The sequence below is a fragment of the Drosophila sechellia genome, chromosome 3L (genome assembly GCF_004382195.2).
Source record: "Drosophila sechellia strain sech25 chromosome 3L, ASM438219v1, whole genome shotgun sequence".
Lineage (NCBI taxonomy): Eukaryota > Metazoa > Arthropoda > Insecta > Diptera > Drosophilidae > Drosophila > Drosophila sechellia.
Window position 1 is genome coordinate 22071851 of NC_045951.1, and position 23021 is coordinate 22094871.

A 23021-nucleotide genomic window follows, 5' to 3' on the forward strand; every position below is an offset into this window, starting at 1 on the left:
GCAGCGGAAATGATTCGTCGTAATTTTCCTTTGTGTAATCAACTCCTTTGTAGGGAATATTTTGTATGTTCATATGCCCTGCCGACGCCGTTGCTCTTGAATCCTGAATCCTGATTCCCGACTGCCGACTGCCGACTCCCAACTCCGGACTCCAAGCAGTCGGAAAAGTTGCCGCCAGGCCGACTCCCACGCGAATCCGCCTCCTCCGACGCCCTGTGAAGTGCGCTTTTAGGCAGGCTCCTTTATAGTTTTATTTTCTCGTCCACTGAGAACTTTTCTGCCGCTAGATTTACGCTCTTTTGACTTCTCCGCAATTTAGTGGATCAGGTCCAGTGCGGGGCTTAGGCGCAATTTAATGAGATTCCCTCTGGCAAGGGGAGTTAATAATTATGCAAATATTTCAATTATTGAATGCCAGGACAGTCGCCCTCCAATTCGCCTTCAATTCCACGCCCGGAGAATTTTCAACGCCTGCCAACCCACGTCAAGTTGGGCAGGTGGTTTTTCGTGTCCCGAACAGCAGAGAGGCAAACTTATTAACGCACAGTCTATCTGATTTTGATTATGAGGAATTCTGTCTGTCAGTGGCCGGGAAACCCACTTAGTTTATGAGATCCTGCTGAGGACCCACCCCGACGCCATTAATTTGTCATTACTCTGTTTTCGAGGTGATTGTTGCTCGTGCAAGTTGATTGAGTGTAACGAAGGCGACTGTTTAAATTGGCGAAAGATTGAAAAATCAGGTCATTATCATTCAGTTGTAATCTTACTAAAGGTATTTTTTTTATAAATTACTCTTTTAGCATTGGCTTTTTTTTCTTCTTATCTTTTATTCATTTTCGTTAGTTATTGAAAATAATATAATAATATTAATATATATTAAAATAATATAATATATTGTAATATATGTATATATCGAAAGCTCTCGTAGCAGAAGAAGTCAATAAATATTTTCGATTACAAATTTTATAAATCTATAATACTATAAAATCTCTACCTTTCAAATAATTGGTCAAAAAATTGACTGCAGACATTGCAACATAAGTTAGAGAGCACTTGCCACCTGCCCCTTAAAAAAAGGACATGGCCAACAACCCGAGATAGCAGAAAAAATGTGGAAAACGAAAAGCAAAACGGCTGGTGGCCAGCAGCATATGAACATCAAAGCGTTGTACAAACATTTAAAGATCAAAAAGCCAAAAGCCCATTTAACCCGGTCCAAAGCGACACCCACACAGGCGAAGACCCACGCATACATGTGCTCCACCATCCACCAGCCAAACAGCTGCCGCCCGTGTTGATATAGACCTAAAGGACGTTCTGGGGGGCGGAGCGGGCGGCGGCAGGACTGACCGCTCACTTCTTGCTGCCCGGCTTGTCGGTTGCATTAATAAAAATTGTTCACCATATTGGTAAATCCATTATGAATATTACGGGCGAGCAGAAGGCCGACGACGGCCTACCTCGCTTGGGCCCCCGGAAAGGAGACCAAGGAGGGGGCATGGGGTTGGCCGGTGGGTTTCGGTGGATGGGGGGCACGGATGCGGGGGGCTGCGATGTGCTTATGCAGGAGAGCAGCATGAAAAGATTGAAATTGAAATTTGTGTTCCTGCATTGGAGCCTCGGCGACCCCTATGCGTTTTCCCCGCGCATCCTGCGGTGGCTCTGCGTCCCTTCCGCCACGCCACCATTTGATCCCCTCCTGCCGTCGTAATTGTGTGCGAAAAGCAAAGCAAATGTTTACGTAATAAATTTACGTGATTGAAATATGTCGAGTTGGCAACAAAAGTGGCCAGCACTGACCCGCTCCCCCTTTTTATCCCCTATCTGTGCCGTCTGGCTAACGAATCCGGAATCCGTTCTTTCCCGGCTGCGGCGTCAATTTTTACACATGCATGGAGTTGGGAGTTGGGAATGGCGGTGGTAGGGAGTTCGGTGCGAATGCCAGGGGGTCGGGATGGGCAAAAGAGTTGGTCATTTTTATTAGTTGCCAAAGCGTTTGGCTGTTGTAGCTGCTGGCTGTTAGCCGTTCGCCATTCGCTGTTCGTTGCCTGAAAAACCGCAATTTGTGCAAAAATTATGAAACGAGACTTTGGGCAAACACAATCAGCGCTTGGGTGAGTTTTTATGCATTCAAATTAGTGTGTTACTTGCAGGGCGGCAGGAAAGCAGGCAGGATGTGCCGAAGGATACAAGTCGCTGCATCCATGAGCGGATAAAGGGCAGTGGATTTTGGTGGAATCCAAAAAATAGGCGTAATTATGTTGCTAGCTTCTGGAGGAGGGTTTGGATTGGGAATGCGGATGGGGAATCGCCGTCTCAGTTGCATTTTCCTGTAATCGAGTCACGAGTTTCCCGAGTTGACAGCTCCTTCCGCCCACCCGTCAAATCTACACCATTTGCACCTTGTCAGCTGCTCGTTCCTTCCAATCACCCGTTCCTCATCCACTATGAGTACACATGGCAAACTAAAATGGATAAGAGCAAGCTTCGAAAGAAAACCTAACCACGCGCAATTTGTCGTGTGTGGATGTGGAAATTGATCCAAGTGATTCCCCAACACACACACCCTCCCCTCCGCCGCCGTCTGAAAAGTATTTACTGCGTCGTCAGTCATTCAATTTATCGCATTTCTTTGGCTCGAGTCAAGCCCAAGCAAACTAAACCAACAGAGGAATCTGTCAGGACGCTCCCGCCACCTCTGCTCCGGCTTTTGGATTTGGTCCTGGCTGCGACTTCGACTTCGACTCCGTCTTCCTTCGCCGGCAATGGCGACAAGTTCATACGTCTTATGACTTCCCGTTGACGGAAGTGAGCTCCGGGTTCGGGTGTGCCCGTAAGTGTGGCCTGGAGTCTGGGGCTGCGTCTTCTTTTAGGTCTCGGGTGCAGCTTACATCGAAATCACTTTTATAATTGACACGCAGCCAGCCAAAAGAAAAACTCGGAGAAGGATATCCGTGTGGGGGCCAACCGAATGGGGGGCAGACGGGCTTAAACTGTCTGCAAGGTTTTTTCGTAGATCTCAGGATGCGATGTCTGCACAGACCATTTGTCAGATATGACATTATATTAATTGAAATTACTTTCGGGCTTCAAAAATGACCCCGGGAGGAGAGGCTTCAAAGTCAATTCAATTCGTCTATGAAATAATAAACGACAAAACAGGGCGATGCACAAAAACGGTCACCCTAATTGAATTGGTAAATATTTAAATAAATATAACCGCAGATAATTAAAACAACAAAAGCCAAGCGACAGCGATGGACACGTCTAAATTAAGAGCTCGACAGCAGGAACGAAAAAAGAGCGAAAAATGGGAGGGCGGTGGATGAAGTTGGAGGACGAAGGTGAGCCAGGACACACAGGTGAACGGGCGCTCATGTCACATTCCGACCACAAAAGCAATTAAATTTCCAATTAAATTGCATTCACTTTTCTACATTTTGGTCCGCTGAAAATGCGACGCGATTTATTTAAATTGTTAATTAGGAAAGGCAATTCCAATGACAAATTGATCAGGTTACGCCTGGGCTGAATCGCTGGCAGGAGCTTCTTCGCAAAAGCCCCTGCCGCTTCGTTAGGAACAACACTTCCCACCAGATCCTACAAATGTGTTTTCACTCCATGAAAAATTTCGCTGCCTTTACTGCGTTCCATTTGCAAAGAGTGTTCACATCCCGGATATATTCAACAAAGACTCCGGCAATTACACAAACTCCGAGAGGAGAAGTGAACCAGGGAGGAAGCCCGCCAAAAAAGACATAATTTTTCGCAAACGTTTTTATAGTGTTGTCATGTACGATTAATTGCGGCTCATTAAACTTTATACGGCTGCAGACGCCCCAACGATTTCCGTGCCCACTCCAGCCTTCCGTTTTGGGGGCTCAGGGGTTTGGGCGAGAAGGTCCTGGGTCAGGACTCAGACAACCGAAACGGACCCTTGTTTAGGGCTTTGACCACACCCGCTGGATTTGCCGAATTTATTTACTGTGACTATGACTTCATTTCTTAAATATTCGAGCAGCCGATTAAGCAGTAAAAATTAAGGAAAGAAAATGGGAAATTTTGGTTTTAAATCGCATTTAAATCGCAGTGTCCATATCTATTATCATAGATATGGACACTGCGATTTAAATGTATTACTGTATTACACTATTACTAAATCACGCACACACCTCTCTTCTAATTGAATAGTGGGCTCTGTAGTGTATGAATCGACTTAAAGCCGAAGCTTATATACTCTGCTGCGCTTTTGCCTAAAAAGAACAGATAACTATAATTTACTTTCTATTAATTTGCTAGTAATTTTACGCGTTTCATGGCAACTACATGATATTAAACGAACAACGTAATACCAAGTTATTACGCTTTGTAATTGAAAACAACGAAGCTCAAACATCTTTTTTATTAAATTAATTTTTGGTTTATTGATAAATTTCAGACAGTTTCTTTAAAAACTAAAAAATAAGCAATGTATAATATATATAGTGCTTAATAAATGAAACCCAAAATTATAAGCTACCTGATAAAAAACTGCTGTTGAACACTTTAAGATCAAATACAAGGAATTTACATGATTTATTTTATTCCAATATCAGGCATATAATATAACGATCTGAGTTGGCTAGTTCTAAGTTTCGATAAAGTTATAGCAGAAATATGTATATACATTATATGGTCTTCTGACTAAATCTTCTGAATAAAATCAATGTACCATCTGCAAGGGCTTAACAAATTGTGGCATTAAAAATAAGTATATAATTTCTGGTAATTTTCACAAGTCGTACGAACTCTCGGCTGTAGATAATGCTATGATTTTTATGTTTTCGTTACTATAATATTGTTTTTAATAGTTTCTGGTTTTTAGTTAACCATTTCAAATATTGCAAGTTATAACTGCGGAATAATCACTGAATATTAGTGTATATTAGGCATAAGCCTTGGGATGAATAAGAATTATGGGCAAGTTTATTTCTCGTATACTCACAAAAATGAAAATTGTTGTTGATTTCTTGTTCTTTTTTTTATTATTAAAACTGCATCAGTTTGACCAGTTTGACCAGTTTTTTCAACACAATAAAATAAGCGAATTTTATCCAACTAATTGCGACTTTGCATTCATGTATGCTCGAAACTTAAGGAACAAATGGCGGGGTTTGAACCTGGAGTTCATCATTCCGGCTCCTTTATACCACAGATACTTTAACGAAAATAATCTTTATTAAGATGCACCAAAAATGACTAACTGGTTCTACCGGATGAACCTTAATATACCTATGTATATTTAATGCACAGAATAGAAATTTAATCTTGATTAAAATAACCAAAGACAAAATTATCTCGAGATATCACTACTTCAAATGAATACTAAAAAAACGATAATTATTTATTATCTGGCAATAATTAAATTAAATTGTATAGTATTTTAAAATTTTTTTTTTTTAAAAACTTCATATGTACAACTTTCTGAAATGATCCTAAAAGTATGCACCACCTTCTTGCAATTTGTAATGTACCTAAAATGTACCTAGATACAGAGACTCTGTAACAGAGTAATACATACTTAATTTTCCTCTGTAAAGCGCCATCTATGATACGTTTGAAAAGCTAGGCTCGGAAATTGTGCCATAACATCTGTGATTATAGAGTTTAAACTACGAAGTTCCCTTAGTGAACTCACCATAATCACATACCCGAATCTTCGAAAAAAACAACGATCGCATATTTAAATTTCTAAACAAAATGTTTTTTTTTCTAAACAAATGAAATTTGTTTCTTTTTTGTGAGTAAAAAAATATAATTTGTATACAATATTGTATTATGTTACAAATGTGCCTTTTTTATTTCAATCACAAATTTTTACCAATAATTCTTTCAAATCCTTTGAGTATTTAATTAAGATGCTGCAATCTCAAATTAAATTTTTAAATTCTATTTTTAATGACATTTTTAAGATGATCATATAAACATATTGATACCTCTAATTTCCATTTTAAGCCGTTAAAAAAAATTTCTTATATATTAAAAGGATATATAACAATACAGGAAACGAATTTCGTCATTTGTTTTTTTACGTAATACTTATTATAAGTTAACATATATAATAGAATATATGAATACCCCAAGATTAAATCTGATACTTTTCACTTACATCGATATACAGATTTCCAAATATCTCAAATAGGAAATTATACAATTTATTGTTTAATATTCTCTAATTAAATAGCGAGTTATCTTATATGTAAAATGCTTGCAAACATGTCAACTTTTTTCGTTGGCTTGGATTGCAATAAATGTCAGTAAGGGTAATTGCCAATCCTATGCAATTTCATTGTATCGAATGTTGGCCTTATTTCCATAAAAAGGGAACAGATATTAGATCGTCGTTCTTAAATTTACCCATCATAATTGGGACTGAGGCGCCCTTATGCACTTTTTCTGGTAAGTCTAAAGTCTCACATCGGCTTTGAAATGAAATACTGCCTTCCAATTAAAACATCAAGTGACAAGCGCCAGGAAGAAACGACCAAAAAGGAATATAAGTATCGAAATGTCTCCATCGCATTTTAATTGTTGTGCCAATGGCTGCCATTTATTTATTTGCAGCGATCCTTACGGACAAATGCGGCTGCTGGCGACGACGAGCATCCAAAATAGAGGGAAGCTGCATTTGGGCAGCGTTTTCGGAATGTTTTCAAATCAAATATCGGTAGTTGCCAAGGGGGACGAGGGTCTGGCTAGCTGACGTTGATTGCCTTTGACTGCGTATTTATTTGTATGGGCCGTCTGTCAGTGGGTCTTTCAGTCCGCTGGACAGTCGGTTTGGTTACATTTTTTGCGAGTTTGTTGCAGGCGGCTTTGTTTTGTTTCTGCTCTTTGCATGTTGCGTCATTTTCATTTTGTACACTATGAAGTTGTGTGTTTTACGCTTTTTGTCAACATTTTGTTTTCAGATGCTTTTGTGTACTTTTTCACAGCATTCGCCGCTGCCTTTAATGAAATGTTTTGACTTCAACACCGCCCGACCACCGAACGTACATCAACACAATGTGTAAAAATCACTTGCGGATCTTCGAAATGAATTTTAAAGAGCGGTTAAAGTAATCGAGGGTAGGCTGTTTTGTTAGGTGTTTAGCAGCCTAATCAAAAGAACCTTTCCAGATGACTTCCACTCGCAAGCACTGCAACTTCAATTTGACTTTCCACTCACGGCACGATAAACGTAATAAAGACGTTGTCCCTAATAATCTATGCATCTACCATCGCATCTACCAGGTTCGTCAATTGGTTTAATGACGCAGCGAAGTATGCAACAAAATAATTCAAGCAGGCCGACGAAGGACCAGGATCCGCAGCCCAACCCAGCCATGGTCTCTTTCAGAGCCTTTCACTCGAAATCACTTGAACAGCTTGCACATTTATGCAACTCACTTCACACAATCGGATTGGGATTTGGTCTCGGATCACTGCAAAAATCACTTCCTGCAATGCATGCCGCCCACCTCCTCCTTCCACCGCCCATTGCAATGCAGTCAGCTCTGAAATTGCTTGGATTGGCGTTTGTTTAGCAATTGTCGCAAGCCTCTCAGTTTTGCACCCTCTTGCCCTCCGACTGTGGAAATCTGCCGATGTTGCACTTGACCAACTGGCAAAGAGCAATTTTAGTCCAAAAATTTTAATTGAATCTGAAGTGTCGAATAGGCGGCAAGAAAATCAATAGTAGTATAATCCGGGTTAGCACAGCGAAAAACGAGTCTGATAGGCAATTGCTGAAAATATGACTGTAACTCGGAGAAAAATCTAAACGGTCTACCATCGATCACATCACATTTTTACAAGCCATCAACTTTTTCGTGATAAATTAATATGCAGATTTATTTGATTTTTGCATACAAGCAATGTAATGAAAGTAAAGAAATCTGAGAGCTTGTTAAGTACGACAAAATGACCATCCTGATACCCTTTTAAAAGAACGAATTATTTACATAACAACATATTTCATTAATTCTAAATGCTTGGGAGCTTGCGCAGGTATTTTTCCATCGCCTTTTCACAAAAACTTTTTCTTTGGGATCTTGAATACCGCTCCGATTTTTCCTTTGTCTCAGAGGTAATAAAATATTAAAAAATTAGTAGAAAAAATAAATAAAGACATGGCGTTTGAATTCGTCCCAATGATCAAATTTTTAATTGGTGGATAATCCTGCCATTTGATTTATTCACAAATTGTACAGTTCACATTTATGTTATACCTAGCAACAGTTACAACAAACTTTTATTTATAAAATTTTTTATCGGATAAATACGTTCGGTTGTGCTCAAAAGATTCTTAAGAGTGTATTTAGTGTGCAAAAAAGATGAATGTTCCAATTTAAGTAAAAAGTTTCTTCCCATTTACTCTACACTCTTCTCGTCTAGATAGACCTTTATTTAAATATTATTTAATAATTTCAACATAATAGCCTAGAATTTGAATATGGATATGCTTACCATTTAAACAGTTTTTTAACTCAATACCCGCACGTTTTCAATTCTGATTTCAATTTTTTCACATTTTCCAGCACTTTTAATAATTTTGTATGTTTGTATAGCGCACTTTCTTAATTTTTCACTGCTCACTGTTAATATTTAATTTCTGGCCAGACAACTACAGTCTTGATTGCATCATTTAATTTGTAAGAAGTAATGCCTAACTTAACTACAACATTTTTGGAGAAAGCACGGTAGTAACGGTATAGTCAACTACGATTTCCTATTTAAAGTCCTACTCAAACACTCTACATTTCACAACCATTTATAGTTTAAGCGAGCGATGTTGGGAAGTATGCATGGTTAATTTGCCTTAGCTTATGCCCAATTGTTGCAGGAATCTAAATACAATATGCAATTCAAACTGATATTACTAACGAAAAGTTTAGCGAAGACTACGACTAGCAATTGACGGAATGCTTTATTTTTCGAACGTCTTAACTAACGATATTTGGATCCATTCCGTTGAAATGACTGGGTTACTTATTCATTATTAATATTGTCCAAGACCTGGGATGCTTTTCTGGGGATTTACTTAGGTCAGTTACGTCCTCGGATTTCCTGGCCTAGGTCAGTTTGTGTAGAGGATATGTTTACATTGCCTATTCAAGCACTCAAGTACAAAATCGCGGACCGTACACACGCACAGGTAGGAAGACTGGGAGATATTACTGGGAAAATGTTTGTTCGGATGCCGGCTCTTCGTCGTTAGCAACCTTTCATGACCGTAATTCGCGCAAAACTGATCCTTAACGCATTCCGAAAAATTGTAAGCTCGCCATCGCTGGCGAATTGTGCAACGAGCACGAACCTATCCAACTGCACGAGTCCTTGGGGCAGCCGACGACGAGGCGAAGCCAGGACGACGACTTCGCACGAGGACCTCAACGAACCGTTAGCCGGCAAATAAGGAGACAACTGAGGTGCGAAGTAGTAAAAGAGCAGCAACAGAAACATCGAAAATCGCAACAAATAAACGACGTCTGCTGTCATCCGATGTAGAAAAATCCTGCCACACATAGATGCAAGTTAGTCAGCGAATAATATTACAATAAATTATAAATTGATGAGGGATATTCGCAATTTAAAGCGAGATTAAGTTGGCATGTTCCCATATTTCTAATTGAATTCGCATGGCCCAGTATGCAAAAGCATTTCCAGTAAGCATCAGCTTCAAACATGTTGCCTTCCGAATTCGCCTCAAACAAAATCACTGGCAACAAGGACTCGAAAGTCTACACTCTCCGTAGTCAATTTGAAGCTCACACATAAACATTAACTGGGAGCTTTTTCAGGGCTCACTGAGAAAAACCATTTAATTTTGCCCTAACTAAAATCAATGGAGCTAATAGAAATAACTGGTTACATTTGCAAAGATAAAGTCTTTTATCCCCATTCGCATATTCCAACTATCGCAAGAAACTGAATTTAATAAAAGTGATTTCCTGTACTCTTCCTCACTCTTACGCAATTCTGCAATAAATGAATTCTATCAGGAATGTCAATTAAATGTAGTGGCAATCAGAGAACTGCAGCCCGCCACTGGCACTCTACGTCCACCCGCTAAACACTGGGTCTCTAGGCACCCGTGTGTTTTTTGACACCCTACTTGCGGCAATACAAAATATTCGAGTGTTTTGCCAACGTGGTGTTATTGTTACGAGTGAAAAAACCCCCCGGGGCCTGCTGCGCAATAACCGTTTGGGTGAGTGGACGCACAGTCAACGATCGGCCGCAAGTCATTTTTTGTACGCTTTTTGATGTACTCAATGGGTGGCACTCATTTCAAACACTTAAAGTAATTGAAATTAAAGACGGCATTTGTTGATTTTTACGTTTTTTAATGTCTTAACCTAACTAATAAAAACAGAGTGGGCTTAAAAAGTAAATATTAAATATAAGGAACTTCATTTCTTTCACATTTTTAGGAATGTTTTCGGCAGTCGATTTTGAAAATGCATCGATTTTAGTCCCAAGATCATGTCACAAAGTCTAAATTCTTTTTCGTAATGGAAAGTGATGCCCAACAAGTTTCTTTGGACACACTCGTCAGTCCACATGTCGACGGTCGCACTTGCTCCTCCGCTATCCACAGCTTTATTTTATCTCGGACGAGATTAGACTCCTCTTCTCTTCTGCATCCGATTTGGCCTTCCGACTTTATGTTGTTGGATCAGGTAGTAAGTCATCGACGTCTACCTGTTCCCCATAGACTGCGCCGATTTTTAGGAAAAACTTTACCAAATTTTTAAATCCGGCTCCGGCTACAGCAGAAAACGGCTGACAATCTTGGACAACCCATTGTGTGCATTTTTCAATAGCTTCTTTCTTGTCGTTTTTGGAAACAATTTTTAATTCCGTTGGTCGTCTTAATATTAGACAACATTTATGACGGGATAAATTGGACGTGTTTTTGTGTAAAAATTTGAGCACTTTCTGGCATTGACTGCAGAACAGCCATCCGTCCAGAACAGTTTCATCTTCCTTTAAAATGTCACATAAAATGCTCCAAATAACACTTTTTCCTTTATGTTTGTTGGCAACTGAGTAACTTCCATTGTTAATTTTATTTTTAACGATATCTGCCGCTTCTGCCATTATTGTGACCTTTTCCTTTGGCTTCCAAATAATACTGAATCCTAACACGCTAGTAAGTGCATGGTAAAAAACAAAAAGGCGCAATTAACAGCCGAGACACTCGACCAAAGACTCAACAATCATTATTTATGACGTATGGCGCCATTTGACTCGACTGTCTACGAGACACCCAAGTATTTTTGGAAACACCCAAGTATTTTTGGAAACACCCATGTGTTTAACGGTAAACCCATACGTGTTTTTGTCACTCATCCCTTTTTAGGCATTTGTCTTTTTCTGACTGTTTGTCTTCGCTATCCTCCGTTATGAGTGCCGAGTGTGATCGGCGCCCGCGACGCAGAGTACCGTATTGATTCGGGTGCGCGCACAACCGGGTGGCTTGTCTGCATGTGCAGATGTATACTGTGTGTTTGTAAGTATCCGCGATGTGCGTGGCGGGTAGCACCAGCACACAAAATTGTTGGGTGTGAGTCGAGTGGCAAAAATGCCACCTTTGCAGTTCTCTGGTGGCAATATTATTCGGATATTAACTTCTTTGGCAACCTTTGCGAAAACAAAAGCTGCTGACTTAAAAAATTGAAAAGTTCACTGGATTCTAATTCTAAATAAAAAATAATAGATTAATAAATCATATATCACTTTGAATTTTGTGACATACATTTAAAATAAATCAATACCAAAAATATACATCATTCGCATGTAAAGTTATCGCAAAGTTGGCGAACTTCGATTCAAATTTAAATCGCAGTTAGGGAAAATGTTTCCTTTATTTTTCAGAGTGTTTAAAAACAAATACAGACTTCTCTACAAAGAAAATGGGGTTAAGGATATATGTACATATATACACACAGTATTTAGTTTGCAGTGATATGGACTTCAACAGAAAACAAGAGGGAATGCTATAGCTCCCAGACTATCAGATACCCGTTACTTACAAAAAAATTTTTGCCACGCCCACTCTAACGCCCCAAACCGCACAAAACTGCCACGCGCAGATAATGAAATTTCCCGTTTTCATTCACACTATCTGAGTAACGGGTATCTGATAGTGGAGAAACTTGACTATAGCATTCTCTGTTTTTTATTTCATTTATTTATAAAGAGTTAACAATTAATTTAAATTAAGAGCTGGCGAATTAAATTTAGCTAAGGCAGCAGAGGCCTTCAGCTGAAATAACCGATCCTGATAATAGATAGATAGAGTAATCTAGTTAAGGTTACATTATATATGGTGGTAAAGATTGGTGATTTTAATGTGGTGGACAAAAGGTGTTCCAGTGATATGTTGTCGTTGCAGAACGGGCAGCGTTTGTTGGGTTTGGTGAAGGTAGTGCTTGTGGGTGTCCGAGTGGGAGCCGTTTGATTTTTATTTGGTCTCTTCGTTAAATCAAAAAGTTTTTAAAGTTAAAAATAGGTAGCTGTTAAGCTAATTTTGGTTGGATGTTTGATAACAAGTTAAGGTTTTTTCGATATTGGTTGGGTATTTCTTGTAGTGTTCGTCTGTTTCTATATATGTAAGAAAGTCCTGGGTGTTAAGGTTTTTTTTTTGCTTTGTTAGTTTGTTTTATTTTTCTGAGTTTCTGTGGTCTCTATGGTTTGTGAAGACTGACGAGAAGTGGGGTAGGATGTGCCGTCTGGTTCAGCTTCGTAGGTGATAGCGAAGCTGGTAACGGGTATAATAAGAGAGAATGCTATAGTCGAGTTCGCCGACTATCAGATACCCGTTACTCAGCTAGTAGAAAAGCGAAATCTCATATATTTTCTGGCATATCGATTGATATTGGGAAATAAATGAGAAAAAATTAAAAAATTATTCAAAAGCCAAGGGTTAGTCGTTTTGGGCGTATTGTTGTTGTTAGGATGCGCATGGCCAAAGTTTTTTCTATATCAAATTAGCAAGACAAACAAAAAAACTAGGAAAAATCAAAATATTTTTCAGAAGTGTAGGCGTGGCAGCTTTGTGCAGTATGTGGGCGTTAGAGTGGACCCACACTTTTGCAAAATGTTGTGATATTTTTTCATATTTTTATTATTCTTTTTGCCACGCCCACTCTTACACCCACAAACCGCCGAGAACTACCACGCTCACACTTTTGAACCATTTTTAAATTTTTTATCATTTTATTCACCCATATCTATCGATATCTCAGAAAAATTATGAAATTTCATGTTCGCATTTCCACTAGCTGAGAAACGGGTATCTGATATCGACTATAGCATTCTACCTTGTTTTGCCTCTAGTCCAGGATCCAGAGGAATACCTGGATGCATCCCAGTATTTGGTATTTGGGAGCTTCACCAACCGAAAATGTACATATCTGACAAGTGAATGTGGAAATGATCAACCACCATCAGGTCTATAAATATATTGGTAAAGTCTTCGATAGGATGCTTGCCATCGCCAGGCACGATCAGGACCAAGGTTGCCTGTATGTCATGGTTATTTCACCACAAAACAAATGCTAGTTTAACTGCCCCCCAGCCAACACCTGCATCTAGAAAACGTTCCTGCAAACAGTCACCCAAATAAGATGCCCCAAGAAGCATTTTTGGTGCTCCTTGGTTCATGAGAACCAGGAACATTGAACGTGATCTCAAGGTGCCCGGAGTCGGAGAAGATCTCCCGGACACCACTTAACAATTTATGGAACGACTCAGTGTACACACCCAATCAGCCTGGCCCGAAAACTAGGAACCGCAGCTGCAGTCAATGCTGATCTTCGGACTAAAGAGTCAAGCGACTTTGTTTTAAGTCCTCACATCCCCATCCCTTGTTATAAAAATAATTACAATTATTCGTTTAATAAAGACATATTTTTAAGAAAGCCTGTAAGGAGTTAAATACACACATGATGGATAAAGTCAGTTCGTATATTCGTTTTGTAATTTTATTAAGTGTAAAATAATTTTCAGAATTAAGGGTATATAATAGTCACGGTAGTCGCCACTAGAGTTATATACCTGTATTTACTTTGCCTTTTGTGATAGTTTATTTTTAAGTTGTCAACAAAATACATAGGACAGTAGCATCGTATACATTGATCGTCCTTATACGTACTAATTAGGGAGATTTGTTTACAATGTATGAAAGCTTTCGTCTCCTTTAAATCAAGGCGAATTCGACTCCACTTTGTGTAGACTTTACGCGACAGAAAGAGTGAGTCGGAAATGTGGCAGTCGCAGAGAGAGATGGCTAGCGAAGTCTCCACAAAAGCTTTGCCCAAGGGTATTACTTGGGGTTGAAACATAAAAATGAAGGCAATGCCGTAAAAATTGAATTTAAGTGTCGAATGGTATGAACAGAAGCAACAGGAGCATGCAGATCGTCAAATACACCACACAAATTAATATCACAGTTAAAAGCCCAATTGTTTCATTAAAAAATAAACAATTTTAAGCTTACACTTCTGTATTCAAATAATTCAGGCTGCCCCAATGATACAAATTGCAAATGCAATCAATGTCAAACACTCGAAGCCCGAATGCAAATACAGACACCCAGATACAATAACAACAAAATCGAGGGCGGCGAGACAAAAACATTCCAATGCAATTAGTTCACACACACACACGCGTGCAAGTGAACGAATGCAAAAACCACCACCACTCGAGAGTGATTCCCCGACCATTTTCACCACGCACGGAGCTTTAATCGTCCTGCCTCACACACACACACCCTCGAGCGAGCGAGCATACAAATGAAATACCATTGCATACTGTGGGGCGCTCCTTCTATTTGCTGAGCACGTCTGCTTGACTCTCTCTCGCCGGCCATGCGCACTGCCAGCTGCCCTTAACGGCGTCCTCGACCAATCCGAGACGCTGCTGAAAACTTTATGAGGTCGAGCTGGAACTGCCAATCAGGACGTTGCACATTTCCAGGCAGGCGCTGCACTCGTGCCCCTGCACTTGCATGCCGGTAGGCGCAATCGCGGTGCAGGGAACTCCAAGGGGGTTCGGAGTCCTGTTTGCCGCGCCCAAGTGTCGATTACTGGCATACTCGTTGGTTGCATATCTGTAGGCTCAATTACACGGGAATCCACACTCACACTCAGCCGATGCATGCGGAATCGGATTCGGAGGTGTTTGCTCTGCTAGGTGACAAATTTTCATGCCAACGCCTGTAAATATGAAGGGATTTTTCCTGCTTTTCACTCCTTTTCCCATGCACACTGCAAAACGAGGGTAATTGGGGTCGTTCTTCGTTTTCGGCGCTGTGCTGTGTTGATTTTTCGCCTTGCATATTTCCAGGCGCCTCTGATTGCTGCTCCTTCCGTCTTCAGGGTCCTTCCTGGCCATTTATGATGACGTTTTGCTTCGGCTGACTCGCATTTCGCACGAGTGCCACTGCACTGCCATCTTGTTTGCTCTGAGGGTCAGGTCAGCATATTTGCCAAGCAAAATATATTTCTTTCATGCCAAGTGTGAAAATTGTCTTCCTCCGTTGCACTTTTGATTGCCGTTTTCCATTGGAGTGGCAGCAAGGGGCCTGTCAGAAAGCCGGGCCAAATCAGAGCGAAGTGGTTAAAATCGTTGACAAGACATTTTCTATTCTTTCTGCGCGTCGAATGGAGATCTGAAGGCAATCAGGCTCACCAAAAGCAGCCCTGACTAGCAAGAACAATAGGGTTTGGAGGAAAAACTCGGGGTATTTGGCACATTTCTGGACGGATGGGTCACTATATCTTGTATATCTAGTTTAATTGCGCACTGAAAAAAAAAACGTGCTGATTAACTGACTAAAAGGGCCTTCGAACGCCTATTCATATTGAATGCAAAGGTGGATCATACAATCCCCTATGTATGTATGTATAGATTTGAATGATTTCACTTCCTTCGAAGACAAGTCATATCACTAGAAATAGTAATGAGCAGTCAGTGAAAGTATCGCATTGCAGTAAATTTACCGAATAAAGTGTAGGCATTAAAGAACGAGCTTCTCTTGAGGCAGCTCACATAATCCGCAGAACTCAAGAAACCAAAGTCACACATAAGGGCAGTGGCGATGGTCACAGGCCAGCGTCTGCATCCTGGCGACCTACAGAATGGGCAAGTGTCCTATTTGCCCAGCCCGCAGGAGCCAGAGCACGTAACTGCATCCGTAAATACATAGGGCAGTACACAGCCACAATCACAGCCGCACAAACACTCGTACCTGGCCCATGACAGCTGCAAGGACTAAAGCCCCGAGACGGAATTGAGTTAGAAGAGCCAAAGAGCTTAAAATCAAAAGTCAGACCGGCCTATGTAAATAAATGCAGTATGCAGTATGCAGGCGGAGACGGGAACGGAGGGCGAGGCCGAGGCCGAGGCAGCCGGAAATGGGGAAAGGCAGTCAGTCACGGAGTGAAAGCAGAACGAGGAACAAACAGAAAACAAAAGGAGCCCAGAAGAGCACAGGACCCGGAGGAGCGAAGGCAAGACATTTATTTGGCCAACACCAGGACCCAGGAAATAGGCACAGAGCTCGTCGAACAAAGCTGGATGGCGCCTTAGTTTCGACAGACCCGATTCTGATTAAGCGCATAGGTCGTCGTCTGACTCGCAGCCCGAACCCAAGCCCATCCGTATCCATCTGTCGGTCTGTCACTTCGTCCGGCCATCGACTGTCGCAACCGCAGGAGGAAAGTGGGGGAAAATTCAGAAAAACTGAAAACGCCAACAAATGGCTAGGCGGTTGCTTTTTGTCTGCTTTTTTCGCCGTGCATTGTTGCAATGTAACGGCGTAAGCAGAATTACGTGCAATTGTTTTCTGCAGTGGTTCGTGCACATAAATGCGGCATTGGGGACTCGGGACTTGGAGCTGGGCTCTGCGCTGGGTAAACATAGACACGTTGACTGCATCTCGGATGAGCGCCACGAATGACTGACTGCCTTGTTGAATGCTCGCAGCAGAATAAGACTGTGGATTCCCTCCCTGGGCAACCAGGGGATTAAAGGCTTTAAGGCCAAATATGGAGTGCCAATGTATTAAGCAAGGAACTAAAGATAGGTTAGACAACTAAATCCATTTGCAGCCATTTGCCATTTAAGTGCCTCTTATTCAATAATAATTCTCGAAAGTCAATGTAGCGTTCATGATATCCAGATAGATCCTAAATTGTGGCATATATATATGGCATATCCCATCTCAGTGGCTAAAAGATTACGATTCTGCGAGTATTCACGTAAAAACAACAATACACCCATAAATAAACAACCACACTAAAATCCATTCAGTTCGAAAACCAATTTTGAATCGCTCGTTGTGCGGAACCAATTACAAGTTTAGTTCGGCTTGTCTGAATAATTAAAGCTCAGAACGAGTAGCTCAATTTTGTTGATGTGCAGATTGCTCACTCGATCCATTCAAATATTTAAAGTAACATGCACTGATGAGCAGCTGCAATTAACATGATCATATCAGGTATCTTTTTGGGCCAAATATGCAAAGGTTTTAGACAATGTATATTATTTTTTAATTCAATACTGGCGGTCTTTGATTATAAATATCGATATTGACACAAAGCCGACACTTAAATGCTAATGCCTCTGATACAAACCTTAGTAAAAGTCAACACTCCAGTAGTCAGAGATTCCGGTTTTAAAAATGGCAAAGGTAGTTCTTAGTATTTCGATGTCATTAATGTGTCTTATAATCGTGCCAATACCCGTGGTAAGTACTCCTTGATCTAAACTGCCCTTAGTAAATCATACTTTGAAATGTTTTAGACGAATAAAATCCTTTTGCTGGAGAGTCAGTGTGGCAACTTTAATCGCAGCTATTTTTCTAATTTTACGATTTTGGTAAAAGACTCGCGGATGAATATTGAATTTTTCTTGTTACGGTTTTTGGTTCCGGGTATCACAATAGATATGGAATTCTTTATTAGCATGCAGAACTCCTATAGGTTTCAGAAAATATTCCAATATACGCTGGATATGTGCAACCTTCTGGCACAGAGAAGGAACAACATGTTCAAAAAGTGGTTTGCGACATTCTTCGAATCCGGTAACTTTAAAGAATACTGCCCGGTCGAACCCAACTTTTACTACCTGAAGAACTACAACTATAACACACTGTTTATTCCGAAGTTCTTGTATGCAGGCAAGTATAGAGTAAAGTTCGACATGAACCAGTTAAGGAAAATAGATGGTGTCCGGTACTTTGTGGTGGGGTGTGCCTTTGAAGTTGAAATAAAGTAAGCAATGACTAATTCCCTTAATTTTACATGTTGCCATCAATTAAAATTAGTTTAGTCTGGCTGCTGTCTGGATGAAAATGTATTTTAGACAATATTATTCGCTCGACATCAGCATGGAAATGTTGAAAGCTTTTACAATTGTCTCCCTCATATTTGTCCACAAACTGGCTATCACAGGGGCAGTGAGTATTTGTAAATTAAACGCAAAAGATCATGTTTAATAATTGTTAATTGTTATAATCCTCGTGCGACAAAGTCATCCCTCAACTTCCAGGCGGGGAAGTGCAAGTTCAGTCCGACGTATTTTGAAAACTTCACCTTAGAAATTAAGAACAACACATTGTTTATGGATATGACCACCTCCAAGCCGATTCACCGCGGCCTCAAGGTCCTCCTCAACACCCAGATCAGCCTTGACAAAGGCAGGAGCTATCAACGCCTTTTCGCCCATATCCTGGACACCTGTGGTGTGGTTTCCTCGGTGAGAGGAAACCTATTCAAAAGCTGGTTCGATAGTATGCTGAAGCACGGGAACTTCATGGTCAACTGCCCTGTTCCCGCTGGTCACTACTTTTTGAGAGATTGGGAGCTGGACTCGCACTTGGTTCCTCACTATTTGCTACCCGGAGATTATTGTATCACTGCTCACTTTTTCTTTGGTAAGCACAAGTCGAAGCAAGAGGACTTCTTTCTCGACTTGGAGGTCTATGCCCTTTTAAAAGCCTCCTAGGTATTTCATATAGTTCAGCCAATTAATTCGGCTTCATAAATAAATGAAAAAAGTACCAAGTTCTAAAAAAAGGCTTTGAAAATGCGTCATTTTGAAGTAATTTAAATCCAATTAGCGAATCAACTTGTACAATCGAATAACATGGCACCGTTCGGAAAACATTGTCGCTGCACTCAGACCTCACATCGGAAGTACCAATGTTGAAAATTTTGCGTGTCCTAATGGTTATACTCGTTTCGCAGGCAGTGGTAAGCAAATATCTGCAAGAAAGCCTATCCTGAACGTAATTTACGACGCCTCCGACAGTCCAGCTCGGTGACCCTGAACCGCGTGCGGTGCGAGAAGAACGCAAAATTCTTCGCCACCCTGAACGTGACGTCTGTAAATAGTACGATCTACGCGGATATAGAGCTACTCCAGGCCCTCAAGGCGGGCTTCCGAGGACACGTCGATGTACAACTCCGTCTCAGCAATGCCAAAAGGTTCCAGAGTCTGGTGCAAACGGACACCGACTACTGCGAGCTCCTCTCGACCCTCAAGGACTCGCTCTTCCGACGCTGGATCAAGAGCGTATCCAAAAACAGCAATTTCATGGAAAACTGCCCTGTTCCGGCGGGGCACTACTATCTAAAGGGCTGGCACGTCGACATGGGCCTGGTGCCCTCCTATCTACTGAGTGGCGACTACCTACTAAGTGCCCTGGTTTACTACGGGAAGTATCGGACCAAGAAGCAGATGTTCCTTGTTCGGTGCATATTGGAGGCAACTATGCATAACAAATAGAAACGAGTTCAATGTTTGCCTCGTGAGTGTGTAATTCTATGATTTAACAGCTTGGCCGAATAATCAATCTATAACGCAATTCAAACAGAACAACAAGCCCATCAAATGGCTTTAATTGCAATAACCAAATCAAGTTGAACAAGTTGACATCACCACGCAATGTTTCCAGGGAAACTCGTACCCTTTGTTCTGGGCTGTGTTGTTCTAACTGTTGTCATAATGCAGAGCGTGGTGAGTCGATTAGTTTCCTTCACAAGATCCTTTCAAGAACATGCTAATTAGGGCCCCAGAATGACCTTTAAGGCCGGTGACTGCACATACAACAAAACGACGTTCTCCAACTTCAGTATCCAAATAATCAAGACAAAAGTCATCATGGATATGATTTTGGTCACCACTCTGCGGCAGGGCCTGAAGGCGCACTTGAGCTACGAGTTCCGCCTGACCAAGGGCAAACCCTACCAAAGTGTCTACCAACACGATATGAACTACTGTGCCTTGATCAAGGGATCCCAGGAGTCGATCTATCGACGGTGGTTTACGTCCATGCTGAAGGTGGGAAACTTCGCTACGAGCTGTCCCATAAGGGAAGGTTACTATTACTTGCATGGCTGGACCCTGGATGCGAACAATGTGCCATCCTTTCTCTACCTCGGTGACTACCGAATCGGCGGATCCTTCTACTACGGCAGGTTCAAGAAGCACATCTACAGGCCCCTACTGGAGTGCAGTGTTGAAGCGGTGTTGAACTGAAGGTTACTTTAGTTACTAAACCATTGGAATGAACGATCGCGGAGTGGATAAATGGATAGTCAGGCTCCAATACGCTGGATAATTAAAATATATGGATCAGTCAAAAGCATTTATTGAAACACTTCTCTTGTTTTTGTTTACCGCGATGGCTCGGCCTATATGGATCTTGCAATTAGCCAGGCTGAAGATACCGTTGTGCCTGGCCATTGCCCTTTTCTCCATCAGGGCGGTAAGTACTTTGTACTGTGTGGTTCGCAAATTCTTAAGACCAGGCTTGCTTTTCCTAGGAAGGCAGCGTCAAATTCGTAGCCGGTGAGAGCCGGTTCAACCGAAAGTACTTTGAAAACTTTACGTTCACTATTCGCAATGATAAAATCTTCCTGGACATGTACCTGCGAAAGCCTCTGGTTAGGGGCTGGAGAGCCAGACTGGACTTCAGGACTCGCGTGGGCAACTCGAAAAGTTTCCAGAGTCTCTTTTCCACCAGCATCGACGTGTGCAACATCGTGAACGCCGCCAAGATCAACCTGTTCAAGAAGTGGTACAAGAATCTTCTCAAGTACGGGAACTTCCTCCGCCAGTGTCCTCTGAATGCGAGCCACTACTACCTGAGGGACTGGCAGTTCGGGGAGGGCTTGGTGCCTCCGTTCATAACCAGTGGATCGTACCGATTGGAGACGTATAACTTTTTTGGAAAGTACAAGGGCAAAGACGAGGACTTCATAATGAGTTGTACGACCGATGCTATCATATATATCTGATGCACTGATTCCGATGGCTAATGGCTTGGAAATAAAAATGCCATGCTCGTGACCGTCATTTGTAATTTATTTGAGGGCTTTCATTTGAGTTTCATCGAGGGCATTAAAATGTGGAAATTGCTTACGCTCTTTCTTCTTGTACAATTGGCATTTAACACCGAAATTGTCGTCGGGGTAAATCAATCCTTGGGCCGCAGTGTACAGTTTGTCACCGGCAACAGCAGCTACAATCCGAAGTATTTTAAAAACTTCACGATAAACATAGCTAACAACACAATGTATATGGACATGCACCTGAACCGACCCATTCAGAGGGGTTTCAAGGCCCATGTCGACATTCTGCTACGTCTGGCCAACGCCAAGAACTTTCAGTCCATGTTCAACCAGAAGAGCGACGTGTGCGCCGTAACATCCAGTGTCAAAAACAGCCTGTTCAAGAGCTGGTTCAAGGATATGAGCAAGAACAGTAACTTCATGTACAACTGTCCGGTGGAGGTGGGTCACTACTACATGCACGACTGGCGCATGGGGAGCTCGATGACCCACAAGTTCCTTATTCCTGGCGAGTATCGCGGCAAACTCACCTTCTTCTACGGCAAGTTCGGAACCAAGTCATTCGAGGAAGCACTGAGCCTGACGATCGACGCCATCCTGTCCAACTAGTCCAATGACACCTGGCGTTACGCGTAGATTTACACTACTGCCCCAGATCATTCACCAGCGTGAATCAACTACTAAAGGCGTATAACAACAATATAATTATGATTTGTGTTCACCAATATGTAGTATGAAATAGATTGGCGTTTGCGACTATGAATTGTTAAATGGAGTTGAGGAAAATCGCTAGCAGGGGCATATAGACATATAAACAAAGCTTTCAAATTTCATTTTTATGGTATTGATATGATCTATTAAAATAAGTTTCAAGAATAATTTAAATATTCTCTCTAAAAACTAAATGTCATCACTTTATTCCTAAATAAAATGATTATTAAACTAGCAGCAGCGAACTCTTGTGTTTTGTGCAGGATGTCTACTCGATGCAAGGATGATGCTAACAACTTCCGGTCTCACGCAGCGATAATCATCGAATCATTTTCAGAAGTCTGCACAAACATTAGCTGCAATTTTATGGCGAGAAATAATAATATCCTGAACAAGACGGCAACATGTTGCACGGCGCTCGCCTGTGTTGATTATCGATGCAGCGGAAAAAGAAGACATTGAGCATTCAATTTGGCTCCAATGTCCTTGCTGTCGCACTGGAATGGCAGATGTCGCATGCAGCAAAGAAGTTGTAAAGAGAATGGTGTAAAAAGAAATTGGATACTTTAGAATCGTTTCCCTACGTTTTGCTTAACATGTGACTTTGCGCTTGGAGCGTTTATCTTTATTGCTTCCTAATTGCTGGCCGAGCAGTCAGTATCCTGGGGCCTGAGTCCTTCTTCCGTGGCGCATCCAAAATGATTCGCCCCAGGCCTCATGCTCGCCAATTTGTTCGGATTCCCGCTGGTATAATTATACGATGTGTGGTGTGTGGTGATGATTGCTTCCTCTAAAGCGCATCCCCGATTTATCCGCCCTCACTCGAATCCTGGCCCTGACAACCCTGCAGGCATGTCTGATGACTAATGAGTATGGACCAGAGGACGAGTGACAGCCAGGTGAGCTCTGGCCTAATTA

At 41.4% G+C, this 23021-nt stretch overlaps 7 protein-coding genes across 7 annotated transcripts in view; 6 read left to right on the forward strand and 1 right to left on the reverse strand.

Moving 5' to 3' along the window:
* LOC6616566 (ell-associated factor Eaf) overlaps positions 1-9251 on the reverse strand; it is a 49598-nt gene extending 40347 nt beyond the window's left edge. Inside the window, exon 1 of the mRNA XM_032718080.1 lies at positions 8491-9251. The gene's annotated coding sequence lies outside the window, so the exon portion shown is untranslated. The remainder of the gene's footprint in view (positions 1-8490) is intronic.
* An 8465-nt stretch (positions 9252-17716) lies between these two features.
* LOC6616568 lies at positions 17717-18312 on the forward strand. The gene is made up of 2 exons (XM_002040891.1): positions 17717-17779; positions 17839-18312. Exons 1-2 carry the CDS (start codon positions 17717-17719, stop codon positions 18310-18312), a joined length of 537 nt encoding a protein of 178 aa, XP_002040927.1.
* Positions 18313-18382: 70 nt separating this feature from the next.
* LOC116800887 lies at positions 18383-19041 on the forward strand. Its single transcript, XM_032717246.1, has 2 exons — positions 18383-18493; positions 18586-19041. Exons 1-2 carry the CDS (start codon positions 18383-18385, stop codon positions 19039-19041), a joined length of 567 nt encoding a protein of 188 aa, XP_032573137.1.
* Positions 19042-19238: 197 nt separating this feature from the next.
* LOC6616569 lies at positions 19239-19824 on the forward strand. Its single transcript, XM_032717245.1, has 2 exons — positions 19239-19289; positions 19348-19824. The coding sequence occupies exons 1-2, from the start codon at positions 19239-19241 to the stop codon at positions 19822-19824; spliced, it is 528 nt and encodes a 175-aa protein (XP_032573136.1).
* Positions 19825-19983: 159 nt separating this feature from the next.
* Positions 19984-20577, forward strand: LOC6616570. The gene is made up of 2 exons (XM_002040893.1): positions 19984-20052; positions 20107-20577. Exons 1-2 carry the CDS (start codon positions 19984-19986, stop codon positions 20575-20577), a joined length of 540 nt encoding a protein of 179 aa, XP_002040929.1.
* A 145-nt stretch (positions 20578-20722) lies between these two features.
* LOC6616571 lies at positions 20723-21338 on the forward strand. The gene is made up of 2 exons (XM_032719740.1): positions 20723-20806; positions 20865-21338. Exons 1-2 carry the CDS (start codon positions 20723-20725, stop codon positions 21336-21338), a joined length of 558 nt encoding a protein of 185 aa, XP_032575631.1.
* A 102-nt stretch (positions 21339-21440) lies between these two features.
* On the forward strand, positions 21441-22042 carry LOC6616572. The gene has a single exon (XM_002040895.2). The coding sequence runs from the start codon at positions 21447-21449 to the stop codon at positions 21999-22001; it is 555 nt and encodes a 184-aa protein (XP_002040931.1). The 5' UTR covers positions 21441-21446; the 3' UTR covers positions 22002-22042.
* The last annotated feature ends 979 nt before the right edge of the window (positions 22043-23021 follow it).

Bases quoted from the DNA above. Each gene is read 5' to 3' on its own strand.
- LOC6616570 (XM_002040893.1), top strand. From the start codon at position 19,984: ATGTTTCCAGGGAAACTCGTACCCTTTGTTCTGGGCTGTGTTGTTCTA. The intron at 20,053-20,106 runs GTGGTGAGTCGA...CATGCTAATTAG, and splicing joins CTGTTGTCATAATGCAGAGC to GGCCCCAGAATGACCTTTAA.
- LOC116800887 (XM_032717246.1), top strand. From the start codon at position 18,383: ATGAAAATGTATTTTAGACAATATTATTCGCTCGACATCAGCATGGAA. The intron at 18,494-18,585 runs GTGAGTATTTGT...CTCAACTTCCAG, and splicing joins AACTGGCTATCACAGGGGCA to GCGGGGAAGTGCAAGTTCAG.
- LOC6616568 (XM_002040891.1), top strand. From the start codon at position 17,717: ATGGCAAAGGTAGTTCTTAGTATTTCGATGTCATTAATGTGTCTTATA. The intron at 17,780-17,838 runs GTGGTAAGTACT...GAAATGTTTTAG, and splicing joins TTATAATCGTGCCAATACCC to ACGAATAAAATCCTTTTGCT.
- LOC6616571 (XM_032719740.1), top strand. From the start codon at position 20,723: ATGGCTCGGCCTATATGGATCTTGCAATTAGCCAGGCTGAAGATACCG. The intron at 20,807-20,864 runs GTAAGTACTTTG...TGCTTTTCCTAG, and splicing joins CCCTTTTCTCCATCAGGGCG to GAAGGCAGCGTCAAATTCGT.
- LOC6616569 (XM_032717245.1), top strand. From the start codon at position 19,239: ATGTTGAAAATTTTGCGTGTCCTAATGGTTATACTCGTTTCGCAGGCA. The intron at 19,290-19,347 runs GTAAGCAAATAT...CGCCTCCGACAG, and splicing joins TACTCGTTTCGCAGGCAGTG to TCCAGCTCGGTGACCCTGAA.
- LOC6616572 (XM_002040895.2), top strand. From the start codon at position 21,447: ATGTGGAAATTGCTTACGCTCTTTCTTCTTGTACAATTGGCATTTAAC.